This window comes from Ictalurus furcatus, chromosome 15, assembly GCF_023375685.1.
Source record: "Ictalurus furcatus strain D&B chromosome 15, Billie_1.0, whole genome shotgun sequence".
Taxonomy (NCBI): domain Eukaryota; kingdom Metazoa; phylum Chordata; class Actinopteri; order Siluriformes; family Ictaluridae; genus Ictalurus; species Ictalurus furcatus.
This window is the reverse complement of record NC_071269.1, coordinates 8668193-8685574: the sequence shown is the minus strand read 5'-3', so window position 1 is coordinate 8685574 and position 17382 is coordinate 8668193. Positions and strand designations below refer to the sequence as shown.

General features: G+C 40.2%; 2 protein-coding genes across 2 annotated transcripts in view; both read left to right on the top strand.

The window, feature by feature from the left end:
* Positions 1-1185, top strand: part of corin (corin, serine peptidase) — a 15058-nt gene extending 13873 nt beyond the window's left edge. Inside the window, exon 20 of the mRNA XM_053643608.1 lies at positions 1-1185. This exon is cut by the window's left edge and continues 873 nt beyond it. The gene's annotated coding sequence lies outside the window, so the exon portion shown is untranslated.
* A 2408-nt stretch (positions 1186-3593) lies between these two features.
* Positions 3594-16430, top strand: LOC128619747 (neuromedin-K receptor). The gene is given in 5 exon segments (XM_053644149.1): positions 3594-5159; positions 13401-13589; positions 14100-14250; positions 14353-14549; positions 15802-16430. Coding segments are annotated over 5 exon segments (1365 nt in total). The 5' UTR covers positions 3594-4620; the 3' UTR covers positions 16091-16430.
* Positions 16431-17382: the final 952 nt, after the last annotated feature.

The window sequence follows — 17382 nt, the reverse complement described above, 5'->3', positions numbered from 1 at the left end:
TGTGTGTGTGTGTGTGTGTATGTGTGTGTGTGTGTGTGTGTGTGTGTGTGTGTGTGTGTGTGTGTTTACTTGTGCTTTTACACTTGTGAGACTTGACGTTCACAGCTGTTTACATTTAAAGATGTTACATTTGTGTAAGTTTGTTAAGAACATTGTTTTTTTTTAAATATAGTTTATAAACACTTTTTCAATCAACGTGGATTACTTTTTTCATAAATAAATATTTATTTTTAACACAGCTATGTTTTAGCTATGACTATAGCTTTATATGTATTATAAGTTTAAATTTATAGCTACATATACAGCCACAGTTACAGCTGTATTTAGCAGGTTTAGTTTTATATATCTATATTAATAGCTATATATATGTGTGTATATCATAATTTTAAATATATAGCTATGCTTATAGCTACAGTTGTAGCTACTAAATGTGTATGTATTGTTATAGCCATAAGTTTAAATTCATAGGTATGTGTATGTATTTTAAGTTTAACTGTTTAGCTACAATTATAGTTACATGTGTATGTATTGTAAGATTTCATTTTATAGCTACATTATAGATATGTAAGTCTTATCTGTTCAGATATATAGCTACAATTGAAGATATGAATATAAATTTAAATTTATAGCTAAATTTATAACTATATGTCAGATAAATTTAATTTTATAAGCATGTTCTAGTTATAATTTTTACATTTATATATAGCTACACATATATGTCTTATACTTTCAAGTTTACGACATCATGGTAAAATTAATAGCTACATTTAGTTTTATTCTTTAAACTATACAAAAGAGATTTAGTTACAGTAACAAGCAGGAACTCACAAGTGTATTTGTACAAGTGTTTGTGTGAGTGTGAGTTTGAGTGTGTGTGTGTGTGTGTGTGTGTGTGTGTGTATCATGTACACTTATAGATCAGTGCTTCGGGGTTTTAATGCAACATTCCGTCCAAGATGTTGTGTTTTGTAATTTTTTTAAAACTATTTTTCTACTGCTTTTCTATGTGTGCACATGAACCTGGTGAAAGTGTGAAATATAAGTTTCTGTATTTTTAATGATGTATTATTTCACATGTACGGCACTGTTTAGAGATATACACCAGTAATGTTTATGTAAACCATGTTTAAAAAATGAAAACACAGTGGATTTGTATTTCCGAATTAAAACCCTGTCAACACAGAAGCATTTTTCTGGTCTTATTTAACTCTTTTATTTTCATAGACGTCAATTTTTAGTTGCTATTTGAAGTGTTTTATATAATGCCCAAAAATTGTTTGGCTGCGGTATCTGAGTCATTACAGTTCTGTTCAAATGCAAAAGGTTGTGAGGTCAAATGCCAAGATCCTTTCCACTGACAGTGAGATGATGTACTGTAAGTAAATCATTTATATTTTTTAATATTGATTTAATTAATATTCCAAACCCTATTATTATTATTATTATTATTATTATTATTATTATTATTATTATTATCACAAGCACCGAAGGTGAACATAGGCACCTATTGTTTTTGTTAGTGTTCTTCTTCTTCTGCTGTTGAGCCTATGGCAGTCATAGAACCGCTTGCGAGAAAGTTATGATATTTGGCACACAGATAGAGGACAGTCTCAACATTAACCAGAGCAATTTTGGACTTGATCTCAAACCCTCTAGCACCACCAACAGCTCAAAATTGCACTCATGTTTTTGCTAATAACTTTTGAACCCGATAAGGGCTAAGTTTCGGCGCAGTGCCACCTAGTGGTCACGAGATATGAAAAGTGGCTAATTTTGCTTATAACTTCTGAACAGTTTGATCAAAAATCATGAGACAAGTCGAATGGTACCCACTTTTCCCATGTTGGCCATTTTGAGCATCGGCCATTTTGAATTTTGTAGTAAAATGCTATATTTTACGAACGCATTGAGGTATCATTGTCACCATGCCCGGAAGGTACTCAAGTAGTTTTGAGACAGCGCCACCTTGTGGTGAAAAAGCATTATGAAATTTTTATAAAGGCCAATATTGTTGGAATAATTTTGCCTATTGTAATGAAAGTGGTCTTGATCGATTCCGTGAGTCATGCCGAGAACAACGAAACCAATTATGCCAGAGTCGGTCAAACTTGCTGTCTGGCATTTTGAATTTTGTTGAAAACCTACTTTTTCGAACTCCTCCTTGACCATTGAACCAATTTTCAACATTTCGATTCAGATCATCTTCAGACCATGGCAGCCAAAAGTTATCAAAAGCTTTTTAATAAGCCAAACTATTCTCATTTAACACACCAACAAAAATGATGGCATGATGCCAAACTGAATCTGATGCTGTATCTCTGCAACACTTTGGCATATTCACGCCAAACTTTGTGTGTGTGTGGTATTGACACCCCACCCTCACCACACCACATCAATTTGGTGACAGTGCCACCTATAGGTTAAACATGATCAGCAATTAAATCATGTAACGATTTATTGCCTAAAATCATATACAAATGTCTAAAATTGCTCTTTTTAAAAAAGATTATTATTATTTTATTTATTTATTTATTTATTTATTTATTTACAGTTGGTCTTGATGCTCCCTGCCATGCTTGTATAGCTTCTCATTTAGCCTCTTTGTGCTTGGCCCCTTAATTGCTGCTTGCACCTATATTTCTTCCTCTTCTTCTTCTTCTTCTTCTTCTTCTTCTTCTTCTTCTGTCTATGGCAGCCCATATAACCATCTGGTAAAAAGTTGTGAAATTTGGCATACTGATTGGGTAGGATCTAAGGAACATTCTGAGCAAATTTGGGCCAAGTGTTGCCAACGCTCTAGCACCACCATCGGGTCAAATTTGGCCCTAATTTGGAAGTACATTTATTGTCATAACTTTTGAAGTGTGTGTCCAAAATTTTAAAGCCAGGCATCCCTGGATTCCCTGTATTCAAGACAAGTTTGACACTGCCTATGATGTCAATTTCCACCTAATTAGAATTTTCACCATCTTGGAATTTGTCCCAAAAAAATTTGCTGCTACTCCTACAAATTTTATCCAATCATCAACAAATTTGGCACACGTCATCTTCAGAATAAGCCTCACAAAAGTGCTTATTATTATTATTATTATTATTATTATTACTATTATTATGTCATTCTTTGTGTGTCACTGTTTTGTGTCCTATAATATTGTGTTACGAATTCCCCTGAAATTGTATGTTAAAGTATCATAAACATAATGACAGCATGAGCATCGATATAAACTCTTAATATCTTCTTAATGTTGAGCTGTAAATACTTGTGTGGTTTATGATCAATCCACAAGGGGGCAGCAGTGCAACAGTTTCTCACCATTTCTCTATGTGTGACAGAGACAGAGACTGTTGTTGGTAGCAGTGATGTAGCCAGAAGGAACCTGGTGGATGGGTTTGGAAAAATGTAAACACTCCTTTACTGAAGAAACATTAGCGCTAGTGCTCTAACATTAATCATCTGTCCAGTGGCTGGTTAGCTAGTGGATCGTCTTCAGACTCGTTTGATTTGTTTATTTGTAAATAAACTGGATTACACAGTGGTGCTCAAAACATTTGAACAGAAATATACACCAAAACCTAAAAATAGTTGGGTGAAAAGTGAGAAAGTTTTATCTGCCAACAAATCTGATTTTGAGGACTGTTATAGCCAAAGAATCCTTCTGTGTAAAAAAAAACTGATTTATTTAACATAGTAAATATTTCTTTTTATTTCTAAACCTGTCCAACTCACAGAATCCAAATACTGTGTTAATATGTACAGTGGTGCTTGAAAGTTTGTGAACCCTTTAGAATTTTCTACATTTCTGCATAAATATTATCTAAAACAACATCAGATTTTCACACAAGTCCTAACAGTAGATAAACAGAACCCAATTAAACAAATGAAACAAAAATATTATACTTGATCATTTATTTATTGAGGAAAATGTGAGAGAGGCCTTTAGTTGCTTAGAAGTTACCCTGATGATTAATATGAGAAGATGATGATGATGATGTTGATGATGATGGGGATGATGATGATGATGATAATAATGATGATGATGGTGTTGGTGATGATGATGATGAAGAAGATGATGATGATGATGATAATAATAATGATGATGGTGGTGTTGATGATGGTGTGGGTGATGATGATGATGAAGATGATGATGGTGGTGGTGGTGGTGTTGGTGTTGGTGGTGATGATGAATATGAGAAGATGATGATGATGATGGTGGTGGTGTTGGTGTTGGTGGTGATGATGATGAATATGAGAAGATGATGATGATGATGATGGTGGTGTTGGTGGTGATGATGATGATGAATATGAGAAGATGATGAAGATGATGATGATGGTGGTGGTGGTGGTGGTGTTGGTGGTGATGATGATGATGATGAATATGAGAAGATGATAATGTTGATGGTGATGAGGATGATGATGATGGTGGTGGTGGTGTTGGTGGTGATGATGAATATGAGAAGATGAAGATGATGATGTGTTTTGACACTGTCTCTGAATGTGTGAACTCTTTAGCAGCTTCAGCCCAACACCACGCGTCTTAATGAGTGAGGGAACTAATCTAGTGCACTATGTAGTACAGTAGTGTGTGAGTGGTTTAGGACGCAGACCTGTCCTGCGCCGTGATGCGGGAGCGCGCGACTGTCGCGCCTTCACCGGGAGCAGACCGGGAGTGTGTGTGTGTGTGTGTGTGTGTGAAGGAGAGAGAGGCAGCACGTGATCTCAGCTCCGCGCGATCTGTAATCAGAGAAGCTGAGTTGTTTGTTTGTTTTTATGTTTTTATGTATAGTTTGGTGTGAATAATGAATAACGCGTCGCTTCTCCCCTCCACTAACTTCACCAACCAGTTCGCGCAGCCGCCGTGGCGCGTGGCTCTGTGGTCGCTGGCATACAGCTGCGTGGTGCTGGTGGCAGTGTTCGGGAACCTGGTGGTGATCTGGATAATCGTGGCGCACAAGCGCATGCGGACGGTCACCAACTACTTCCTGCTGAACCTGGCGGTGTCGGACGCGTCCATGGCGGCGCTCAACACTCCGGTCAACTTCGTGTATGCGGCGCACGGGGACTGGTACTTCGGGGACGCGTACTGCAAGTTCCACAACTTCTTCCCGGTGACCGCCGTGTTCGCCAGCATCTACTCCATGACCGCCATCGCCGTGGACAGGTGTGTGGCACGCGCCCGTATACACACACACGCACACTGTAGCAGGGCCGGACTGGGACATCATTTCAGGCCGCTTCGTACACCCACAACAAAATTCTGAAATCACTGACCCTCCTGTTTCTTCTTTCCTAAATTCATTTGATGACACACAGTCTGGACATCACATAAAAACATCAACAAGAACCCTAGAGATACTGAATCAGTCCTGATCTATATCTCAGCGTACACGGGTCTGCCAAGCATTTAATAAACACCAGCAGTGCAAAGCTGCAGTAACTCTCTACTTTTTACTCACAGAAGTACATTAAATACAGGAGAGAGGTAAACTAAATACACTCCTTTATTTTTTTTGCCATTGTTCATGTACCCATCACGTCTTTACCAGGTCTACTGCTGTGAAGAGAACTGTCTCCACATTGTTGGAAAACTTGTTAACCATTTTTTAAGCTCACTGTAAATTTCTGAGAACAGAATCGAAATTTCTGTTACTTAAAATTAAAGCATCATGTTACGGCAGTGGTGTTTGTTTTTTTTGGGTTTTTTTTTTTGAGAAACAAATACTTACAGTACCTGAGATTTAACCATGCTGTATTTTATACAAATATATTAAAGCATGTTTAATTCCTCTTCTCTGAGCTCTACCGGTCATCTCAGGTGGACCCTGAAGTGTGAGCGCTGCAGAGAGCTAGCACCAGGTGAACTCTCTCCACCTTACTGGGAAAAATAGGAGGAAAACATCAGGACAATATCTCTTTAGAAAAATCCTAATATTGAACATGATGTTGCCTTTTATGACTCATAGCCTGGGAAAGTGTTTATTGTTGTTGTTGTTGTTGTTGCTTGCCCTAGCTGTATGTGTAATTTCAACATGTAAAATAACAACATGGAGGGCTCCTTAAATGTCCTGTACGCTGGATATTTGTCTGTTAAATGACTTCGTATTATAACTATAGAGTAGATTACGCTGTCCTTCAGTATATTTTGAGTGATGGTAGTAACACTGCTAATGTTTTCTAGTAGGTAAGCTGTGGTTAAAACTTGATTAGTGAACACAAGTAGGGCAGCGGGCCAAATCAGTCGTCAGGCCCCTGGGAGTTCTCCCGCTGCTCCCGATGCCCAGTCCGGGACTGAACTTCACTCAGTTACACCTGAGACACTTTTAGTGTTTCGGAAGAAAAACAGAGTTATTTGGTTTCTTCACTCTGGAGGAACACTTGAAGGTTCTAAGCAGATCCACACAACAGAGGGTTTTCCTTTACAGAGAGAGTTTGGACTAGAACCTGTTTATAAACTGAAGAACCCTTCTCCCTGTCCTGTCCCTTGAGGAACCCATATATCTGAACATGTGGTATGGGAACCATTGAGAACTGTAAAGCACAGTCAAGAGGAAGCTGGCCAGTTTGTTTTATGATGGAGGATCATGATCAAATAGTATATATATATATATATATATATATATATATATATATATATATATATATATATATATATATACACATATATATACATATACAGTATCTCACAAAAGTGAGTACACCCCTCACATTTTTGTAAATATTTGATTATATCTTTTCATGTGACAACACTGAAGAAATGACACTTTGCTACATTGTAAAGTAGTGAGTGTACAGCTTGTGTAACAGTGTAAATTTGCTGTCCCCTCAAAATAACGCAACACACAGCCATTAATGTCTCAACCGCTAGCAACAAAAGTGAGTACACCCCTAAGTGAAAATGTCCAAATTGGGCCCAAAGTGTCAATATTTTGTGTGGCCACCATTATTTTCCAGCACTGCCTTAACCCTCTTGGGCATGGAGTTCACCAGAGCTTCTCAGGTTGCCACTGGAGTCCTCTTCCACTCCTCCATGACGACATCACGGAGCTGGTGGATGTTAGAGACCTTGTGCTCCTCCACCTTCCGTTTGAGGATGCCCCACAGATGCTCAATAGGGTTTAGGTCTGGAGACATGCTTGGCCAGTCCATCACCTTCACCCTCAGCTTCTTTAGCAAGGCAGTGGTCGTCTTGGAGGTGTGTTTGGGTCGTTATCATGCTGGAATACTGCATATTGATCATGCTCTGCTTCAGTATGTCACAGTACGTGTTGGCATTTATGGTTCCCTCAGTGAACTGTAGCTCCCCAGTGCCGGCAGCACTCATGCAGCCCCAGACCATGACACTCCCACCACCATGCTTGACTGTAGGCAAGACACACTTGTCTTTGTACTCCTCACCTGGTTGCCACCACACACGCTTGACACCATCTGAACCAAATAAGTTTATCTTGGTCTCATCAGACCACAGGACATGGTTCCAGTAATCCATGTCCTTAGTCTGCTTGTCTTCAGCAAACTGTTTGCGGGCTTCCTTGTGCATCATCTTTAGAAGAGGCTTCCTTCTGGGACGACAGCCATGCAGACCAATTTGATGCGGTGTGCGGCGTATGGTCTGAGCACTGACAGCCTGACCCCCCACCCCTTCAACCTCTGCAGCAATGCTGGCAGCACTCATACGTGTATTTCCCAAAGACAAACTCTGGATATGACGCTGAACACGTGCACTCAACTTCTTTGGTCGACCATGGCGAGGCCTGAACTGAGTGGAACCTGTCCTGTTAAACCACTGTATGGTCTTGGCCACCATGCTGCAGCTCAGTGTCAGGGTCTTGGTAATCTTCTTATAGCCTAGGTCATCTTTATGTAGAGCAAGAATTTTTTTTTTCAGATCCTCAGAGAGTTCTTTGCCATGAGGTGCCATGTTGAACTTCCAGTGACCAGTATGAGGGAGTGTGAGAGCGATGACACCAAATTTAACACACCTGCTCCCCATTCACACCTGAGACCTTGTAACACTAAACAGTCACATGACAACAGGGAGGGAAAATGGCTAATTGGGCCCAATTTGGACATTTTCACTTAGGGGTGTACTCACTTTTGTTGCCAGCGGTTTAGACATTAATGGCTGTGTCTTGAGTTATTTTGAGGGGACAGCAAATTTACACTGTTGCACAAGCTATACACTCACTACTTTACATTGTAGCGAAGTGTCATTTCTTCAGTGTTGTCACATTAAAAGATATAATCAAATATTTACAAAAATGTGAGGGGTGTACTCACTTTTGTGAGATACTGTATATATATGTGTATATATGTATATATGTATATACAGTATCTCACAAAAGTGAGTATGTGAGGGGTGTACTCACTTTTGTGAGATACTGTATGTATGTGTATATATATATATATATATATATGTATATATATATATATATATATATATATATATGTGTGTGTATATATATATATATATATATATATATATATATATATATATATATATATATATATATATGTGTGTGTGTGTGTGTGTGTGTGTGTGTGTGTGTGTATATACACAGTGCATCCAGAAAGTATTCACAGCGCTTCACTTGTTCCACATTTTGTTATGTTACAGCCTTATTCCAATATGGATTAAATTCATTATTTCCCTCAAAATTCTACAAACAATACCCCATAATGACAACGTGAAAAAAGTTTGTTTGAAATCTTTGCAAATTTATTAAAAATAAAGAGCAAAAAAAAGCACATGTACATAAGTATTCACAGCCTTTCCCATGACACTCAAAATTGAGCTCAGGTGCATCCTGTTTTCACTGATCATCCTTGAGATGTTTCTACAACTCGATCGGAGTCCAGCTGTGGGAAATTCAATTGATTTGACATGATTTGGAAAGGCACACACCTGTCTATATAAGGTCCCACAGTTAACAATGCAGGTCAGAGCACAAACCAAACCATGAAGTCCAAGGAACTGTCTGTAGACCTCCGAGACATGATTGTATCGAGGCACAGATCTGGGGAAGGGTACAGAAACATTTCTGCAGCATTGAAGGTCCCAATGAGCACAGTGGCCTCCATCATCCGTAAATGGAAGAAGTTTGGAACCACCAGGACTCTTCCTAGAGCTGGCCGCCCGGCCAGACTGAGCGATCGGGGGAGAAGGGCCTTACTCAGGGAGGTGACCAAAAAACACGATGGTCACTCTGACAGAGCTCCAGCGTGTCTCTGTGGAGAGAGGAGAACCTTCCAGAAGAACACCCATCTCTGCAGCACTCCACCAATCAGGCCTGTATGGTTGAGTGGCCAGACGGAAGCCACTCCTCAGTAAAAGGCACATGACAGCCCACCTGGAGTTTGCCAAAAGGCACCTGAAGGACTCTCAGACCAAGACCAAGACAAAGATTGAACTCTTTGGCCTGAATGGCAAGCGTCATGTCTGGAGGAAACCCGGCACCAGTCATCACCTGGACAATACCATCCCTACAGTGAAGCATGGTGGTGACAGCATCGTGCTGTGGGGATGTTTTTCAGTGGCAGGAACTGGGAGACTAGTCAGGATCAAGGGAAAGATGAATGCAGCAATGTACAGAGACATCCTTGATGAAAACCTGCTCCAGAGTGCTCTGGACCTCAGACTGGGGTGAAGGTTTATCTTCCAACAGGACAACGACCCTAAGCACACAGCCAAGATAACAAAGGAGTGGCTACAGGACAACTCTGTGAATGTGTTGAGTGTCCCAGCCAGAGCCCAGACTTGAACCTGATTGAACATCTCTGGAGAGATCTGAAAATGGCTGTGCACCGACGCTCCCCATCCATCCTGATGGAGCTTGAGAGGTCCTGCAAAGAAGAATGGGAGAAACTGCCCAAAACTAGGTGTGCCAAGCTTGTAGCATCATACTCATAAAGACTTGAGGCTGTAATTGGTGCCAAAGGTGCTTCAACAAAGTATTGAGCAAAAGCTGTGAATACTTATGTACATGCGCTTTTTTTTTGTTTTTTATTTTTAATAAATTTGCAAAGATTACAAACAAACTTCTTTCATGTTGCCATTATGGGGTATTGTTTGTAGAATTTTGAGGAAAATAATGAATTTAATCCATTTTGGAAAAGACTGTAACATAACAAAATGTGGGAAAAGTGAAGCGCTGTGAATACGTTCCGGATGCACTGTATATGTGTGTGTATATATATATGATGAGATACAGAGACAGGGAGAGAGATAGATAGAGAGAGAGAGACAGACACAGAGAGAGAGAGAGACAAAGCGAGAAACACAGAGAGAGAGAGAGAGAGGGAGAGACACAGAGACAGGGAGAGAGAGACACACACAGAGAGAGAGAGACACAGAGACAGGGAGAGAGAGAGAGAGACAGAGCTAGAGAGACACACACACACACACAGAGACAGAGAGAGACACAGAGACAGGGCGAGAGATAGACAGAGAGAGAGAAAGAGTGAGATATAGAGAGAGTGAGACAGGGAGAGAGAGAGAGACACACACACAGAGAGAGAGACACACAGAGCCAGGGAGAGAGAGAGACAGAGTGAGAGACAGAGAGACACACAGAGACAGGGGGAGAGAGAGAGAGAGACAGAGCGAGAGACACAGAGAGAGAGAGAGAGACAGGGAGAGAGAGACAGAGACACACACACACAGAGAGAGACAGAGCGAGAGAAACACAGAGAGAGAGAGAGCTGTGTGGGATCTTTGCTTTAGTTTGTCCCTGTCAGAGAACATTAAGGTTGTATATAAACAGAACTTGTGTGAGAGTAGAACCTGTTAGAAAACAGAGGAGGGTTTAAAGTACAGTAGAATGTCCTAATGTAAAACATTTGCAGAACCATTTTAATGTTCTAAGAGAGCAGTTCTACTGTTTAGAACTGCTCTGGTTAGTGGAACTGAATCCAAACCTCTGGACATTAAAAACACGTAGAACCTTAAAATAAATTCAGTGGTGTAGTGTAAGTGTAGTGTAGTGTAAGTGTAGTGTAGTAAAGTGTGGTGTGGTGTAGTGTAGTGTGGTGTGGAGTACTGTAGTGTAAGTGTGGTGTGGTGTGGTGTGGTGTAGTGTAAGTGTAGTGTGGTGTAGTGTAGTGTGGTGTAGTGTAGTGTCGTGTAAGTGTAGTGTGGTGTGGTGTAGTGTGGTGTGGTGTAGTGTAAGTGTAGTGTGGTGTAGTGTAACTGTTGTGTGGTGTAGTGTGGTATAGTGTGGTGTGGTGTAGTGTAAGTGTAGTGTGGTGTGGTGTTGGTGTGGTGTAGTATAGTGTGGTGTAAGTGTAGTGTGGTGTGGTGTGGTGTAGTGTAGTGTAAGTGTAGTGTGGTGTGTTGTAGTGTTGGTGTGGTGTTAGTGTAGTGTGGTGTGGTGTAGTGTAGTGTGGTGTAAGTGTAGTGTAGTGTAAGTGTAGTGTGGTGTGGTGTAGTGTTGGTGTGGTGTTAGTGTGGTGTAGTGTAGTGTAAGTGTAGTGTGGTGTAAGTGTAGTGTGGTGTAGTGTTAGTGTAGTGTGGTGTGGTGTAGTGTAGTGTGTTGTAGTGTGGTGTGGTGTGGTGTAGTGTAGTGTAGTGTGGTGTGGTGTAGTGTTGGTGTGGTGTTAGTGTGGTGTAGTGTGGTGTAAGTGTAGTGTGGTGTAGTGTTAGTGTAGTGTAGTGTAGTGTAAGTGTAGTGTGGTGTGGTGTAGTGTAGTGTGGTGTAGTGTATATTGTCAGAAGGTGTTGATTAGTTTTCTATAACAGCAGCTCTGACAATAGCACAGGTTTATATTAACGCTCACGCTGTAGTACGTTATGGTTTCTATGGTAACAGCTTATTCACGGGGGCATGTAAAGTGCACGCTCCACATTAAAAAAATCATTGATAAATCTCTGCTTATTTATTACTTCTGCAGATATTAAAGTCAGATATTTATTATTATGTAAGTTTATGTAAATATACAAGTTTATCCAAAGTGACATATAGTGTGTTCTGTGTGTGTGTGTGTGTCAAAAACATGTTATAATAATTTACACACACACACACACACGCACGCACACACACACACACGCACACACACACACACGCGCACACACACAGATATGCTAAGACAGCAGACAGTGCTGCTCTCTGGGTATCATCAAAATACAAGTAAGACAACTCCTGAGGGAGAAAACAGAGACACTCTCTCTCTCTCTCTCTCTCTCTCTCTCTCTCTCACACACACACACACACACACACACACACACACACACACACACTCACTCACTCACTCACTCACTCTCGCTCTCTCACACACACACACACACACACACACACACACACTCACTCACTCACTCACTCTAACACTCACCCACTCACTCACACACACACACACACATATACACACACAAAGAATGACTGAGTGCAGAGGATTATTGTGTGACCATTCTTTCCATTGTTTCTAAGTGTGCGTGTGTGCGGTGCGTGTGTGCGGTGTGTGTGTGTGAGTGAGTGAGTGTGTGTGTCAGTGTGTACTTTAAGATGAACTCCAGCTGTAGGATGGTAGGAATGGGGAACACTTACCTTAAACACACACACACACACACCGAGGGATGTTTTTCATATGTTGAGCTACAATGTAAATGTGTGAAAGATGCTATAATAATAATAATAATAATAATAATAATAATAATAATAATAAATAGTTATAAATAATAATAATAATAAAATGGTAATAAAAATAATGATAATATTAATAATGATAATAATAATGGCAATGGTATTGATAATAATAATTAATAATAATAATAATAATAATTATAATAATAATGATGATGATGATGATAATGATAATAATGATGGTGATGATATTATTATTATTGTTATATTATTAAGTTTTCTGGCACATTGTTGGTGTGTAATACTGGATTGTGAGGGAGAAGTTGATGATGTTGGATGAGGGATGAATAATAGTAGTCACTGAACTCAACACTGCTGATCCTCAGAGAGAAGCTGGAGCTGCCTCTCTCTCTGTAATAAATGATGATAAAATACACAAATCTTTATTAAAGAATACATTTATGAGTGAGTTTCACTTCTGAGAGTTATTACAGTCAGGAGCAGACATCTGTGAAACGAGGCGAGAGAACAGAGGATGATATATCTCTGTAACCATAACTGAATCTGAAATAATTCTCTTATTATTAACGTTACACTACTGCAAGGCGGATAATGATGATGTCACAGCGAGGCGGATAATGATGATGTCACAGCGCGAGGCGTCATAATGATGATGTCACAGCAAGGCGGATAATGATCATGTCACAGATATCTGCTACGTAACACTGCTTGCTAATAGTAACACTGCCTGTGCTACAGTCACACTTTACCTTTATCCTTAAAATTCTGAATGGAAACTTGCTGAGTGATGTCATTTCCTTTCTGTTCAGGTACATGGCGATCATCCACCCACTGAAGCCGCGTTTCTCAGCCACGTTAACTAGAGTGGTGATCGCGTGTGTGTGGGGAGCGGCGGTGGTGCTGGCCTTCCCGCTGAGCTTCTATTCAAACACCAAAGCCATTCGCAATAGGACACTGTGTTATGTGGCCTGGCCGAGACTCCACAATTATGAATTGATGTACTACACACACACACACACACACACACACATATATACAAACACACATTTACAAACACACACATATACAAACACACGTACACACACACACATACAAACGCACACACACACACACTGATATACAAACACACATATACACACACACACAAACACACATATACAAACGCGCACACACACACACACATATACACACACACATATATACAAACACACACACATATACAAACACACACACGTACATGTGCTCTAATCATTCACGTGTTAACACTCTCATCAAATCTGTTTTGTTCCCCGAGTTTCATTTTCCAGTGTTTCTGTCCTATATTAATTATTGTGTTTTGTGTAGTGTGTATAAACATCTGTTAAATTAATTGTGTGTGTATGTGTGTGTGTATATGTGTGTATGTGTGTGTATGTGCGTGTACGTGTGTGTGTGTGTGTGTGTGTGTGTGTGTACGTATGTGTGTGTATGTGTGTATGTGTGTGTGTGTGTGTGGGTGAGAGATGCAGGTACCATATCATCGTAGCCTTGCTGGTGTATCTGCTGCCCCTAATGGTGATGGCGTTCACATACAGCGTGGTTGGAGTCACACTGTGGGGCGGCGGCATGCCGGGAAATTCCTCTGACAACTACCTGGAGCAGCTACAGGCAAAGCGCAAGGTGTGTGTGTGTGTTTTCCTCACAAGGCTATCACATTTCATAGTTCTCACAAGTACAAAACATTTACATTCTGTGTGTGTGTGTGTGTGTGTGTGTGTGTAGGTGGTGAAGATGATGATGGTGGTGGTGGTGACCTTCGCTCTGTGCTGGTTGCCGTATCACGTCTATTTCATCATCACAGGTCTTTACGCCAACATCAGAAAGTGGAAATTCATCCAGCAGGTTTATCTGGCAGTGCTGTGGCTGGCCATGAGCTCCACCCTCTACAACCCCATCATCTACTGCTGCCTGAACAGCAGGTCTCTCTCTCTCTCTCTTTCACACACACACACACATGCACACACACACACACACACACACACACACACACACACACACACACCCACCTTTCAGCTCTTGGGGGTCAGTCCATCTCAAGTGGTCCAATAATTGTAAAGTTGGTTGTTTGACCATTTTTAGTTTTCCTATTTTTTGGAGAGATTATCTAGATGTATTATCTTTGAAAACCACTAGTTTTTAAAATTATTTGATTTTACTTGGTTTAACTATGACGGCCATCTTTGTGTCATGGCATACAACAAATTTTGGTTATACAGCTGTTTATGTAAACCTCAATATCAGGATGGTCCTAGCTCCTTGGAACAAAAACGGATCTCTAGAGCGAGGTACATGGACATGTTTGCACATTCATTACAGCATTTTTATAGCAGAATGCTACTATAGAGGACTTATTTCTGAGAAAAGTTCAGGTTCATATCTGATCCCCCACCAGAGATATTCAACCTGAAAGTGAGGGGAATTTTTACAAAAAGCAGTTTCTCACCCACATAAAAAAAAATAATAGAAAAAAAATGTTCTGCATGCACACTATACTTACCCAGGTACCCCCTAAAAAATTAAGACTGAGACTCAAACCCTTCCCGTTATAAATTGACCCTAAAAGAGGAACTGTGAGCGATCATGAGCTTTACGTTTGGATTTAAGTTCTATGTCTAAGGAACAAGAATGTGCAAAATGTTTATACATGTCCATGTACCTCGTAACGCGCTCTAGAGATCCAAGGAGCTAGGACCATCCTGAGCCGAGATGTTGAGGTTTCTGTAAACAGCTGTATAATCAAAATGTGTTGTGTGCAATGACACAAAGATGGCCGTCATAGTTAAACCAAGTAAAATAAAAAAGGTGGTTTTGCAGTGACGATACTTTGAGGTAATCATTAAAAAAATGATATGGAATGATCCTTAGTTTTTTTAATAAAAGTTGCAGGTTCTGTAAACTGTCGGATATTCATGTCATTCAGGTCCTCAGTAATCACTCACGAGTTCTCAGAATTTACCTTCATTACAGTTACTTAATTTACTTAATGTTTTAAATGTAAATCTTAAATTGTAAGTTTTTATTTATTGAAATATAAATGTAATTTATTCCAGTTTAAAGCTAATATGAATTGCCTCGTTGTATTAGTTTTCTGTTCTGATGTGGTGTTCTGGTTCCCCGGTGTTCTGATTCCCTGGTGTTCTGTGTTCTGTCTGTGTTCCGTTGCTGTTGAAGGTTCCGCGCAGGTTTTAAGCAAGTGTTCCGCTGGTGTCCCTTCATCACCGTGTCTCACCTGGATGAGCTGGAGCTGAAATCGGCCCGATTCCAGAGGAACCGTCAAAGCAGTCTGTTCGTGGTGACCCGCCTGGAGTCCAGTGTTGACACGCACACCTCACACTCCTCACGCCGCAAGAGCTCCGCCGCCAGTCGCCATAGCAGCCTCAGCAGCCAATCACGTCTCACCACCCGCCTCTCTCTGAATGGCTGTCAGCACACCCCTGCTATAAACAACACGCCAACCTAGTGCGCCTCTCGGCCAATCAGACACCAGAATCAGAGGGGTTACGGACAAAAATTCGTGATGTGTATAGTCGAGGATGAATTACTCGGAAGGTCTCTAAAAGTTACTCTACTTCCTGTTAAATAACTTCCTCTTCCTTTTTACTGAGTGTGAGGTGAGTGCAGTGCTGTCCTTCTTCTTCTTCTTCTTCTTCTTCTTCTTCTTCGTTCACACTCATTTTTTATTTTAAAAAATAGCTTTTTTATAAACTTTACACAGTTTTAGATTAAAGTGGAAACTTTATTTTGGGGAATTTAAATTGCATGATGTCATAGTATGCATGTTAAAACAACCAATCAGCAGGTTCACTCAGTGGAACTACACACACGTAACAGCCCTAACACACGCTCACTATAATCACTTTCTTTCTTTCTTTCTTTCTTTCTTTCCTGCTGCTATGGGGATGTTTGTGAACGTTATTTGTTGTTATTTTAATTGTTTTTTTATGCTATTTTATTTCCTGTACCGTTTTAGTCGATGTACAGCAAAAACAGTATTTAAAATCTCTATCCCAGGACTTTTTTTTATCCCAGTGGCCCTCCATGCTATGTTTAAACACGGTGTGTGTTTTTTAGATATTTCATAAGAATGTCAAATTCAACCTTCAGCTGGTAAAAGCTCTGTATGTGTTCCACATAAACACCTCTCGCTTTCACTCCGAAAAGCGAAACTGAACAAAACCGAACTGAGGATGAATCTCATGGATCTTTGTAATGAAGTTTGTTTTTGTATTAAAGTGAAATACTATGTACGTTTATACACTAATGCACATAGTGCTCCAGAGAGAGAGAGAGAGAGAGAGAGAGAGAGAACAGCGTTGACTGATTTACACTCGTCTGTACTCGGTTCTGTTCATTCTCACCGTGTTTATGTTCCTTACATCCGTTGAGTCTTAATCTCTCTCTCTCTCTCTCTCTCTCTCTCTCTCTCTCTCTCTGTGTGTCTCACTTTACATTCTCTCTCTCTCTTTCTCTCTCTCTCTCTCTCTTTACATTCTCTATCTCTTTCTCTCTTTCTCTCTCTCTGTCTCTCTCTCTTTACATTCTCTCTCTCTCTTTACATTCTCTCTCTTTTTCTCTCTCTCTCTTTCTCTCTCTCTCTGTCTCTCTCTCTTTACATTCTCTCTCTTGCTCTCTCTCTCTTTACATTCTCTCTCTCACTCTCTCTCTTTACATTCTCTCTCTTGCACTCTCTCTCTTTACATTCTCTCTCACTCTCTCTCTTTACATTCTCTCTCTCTTGCACTCTCTCTCTCT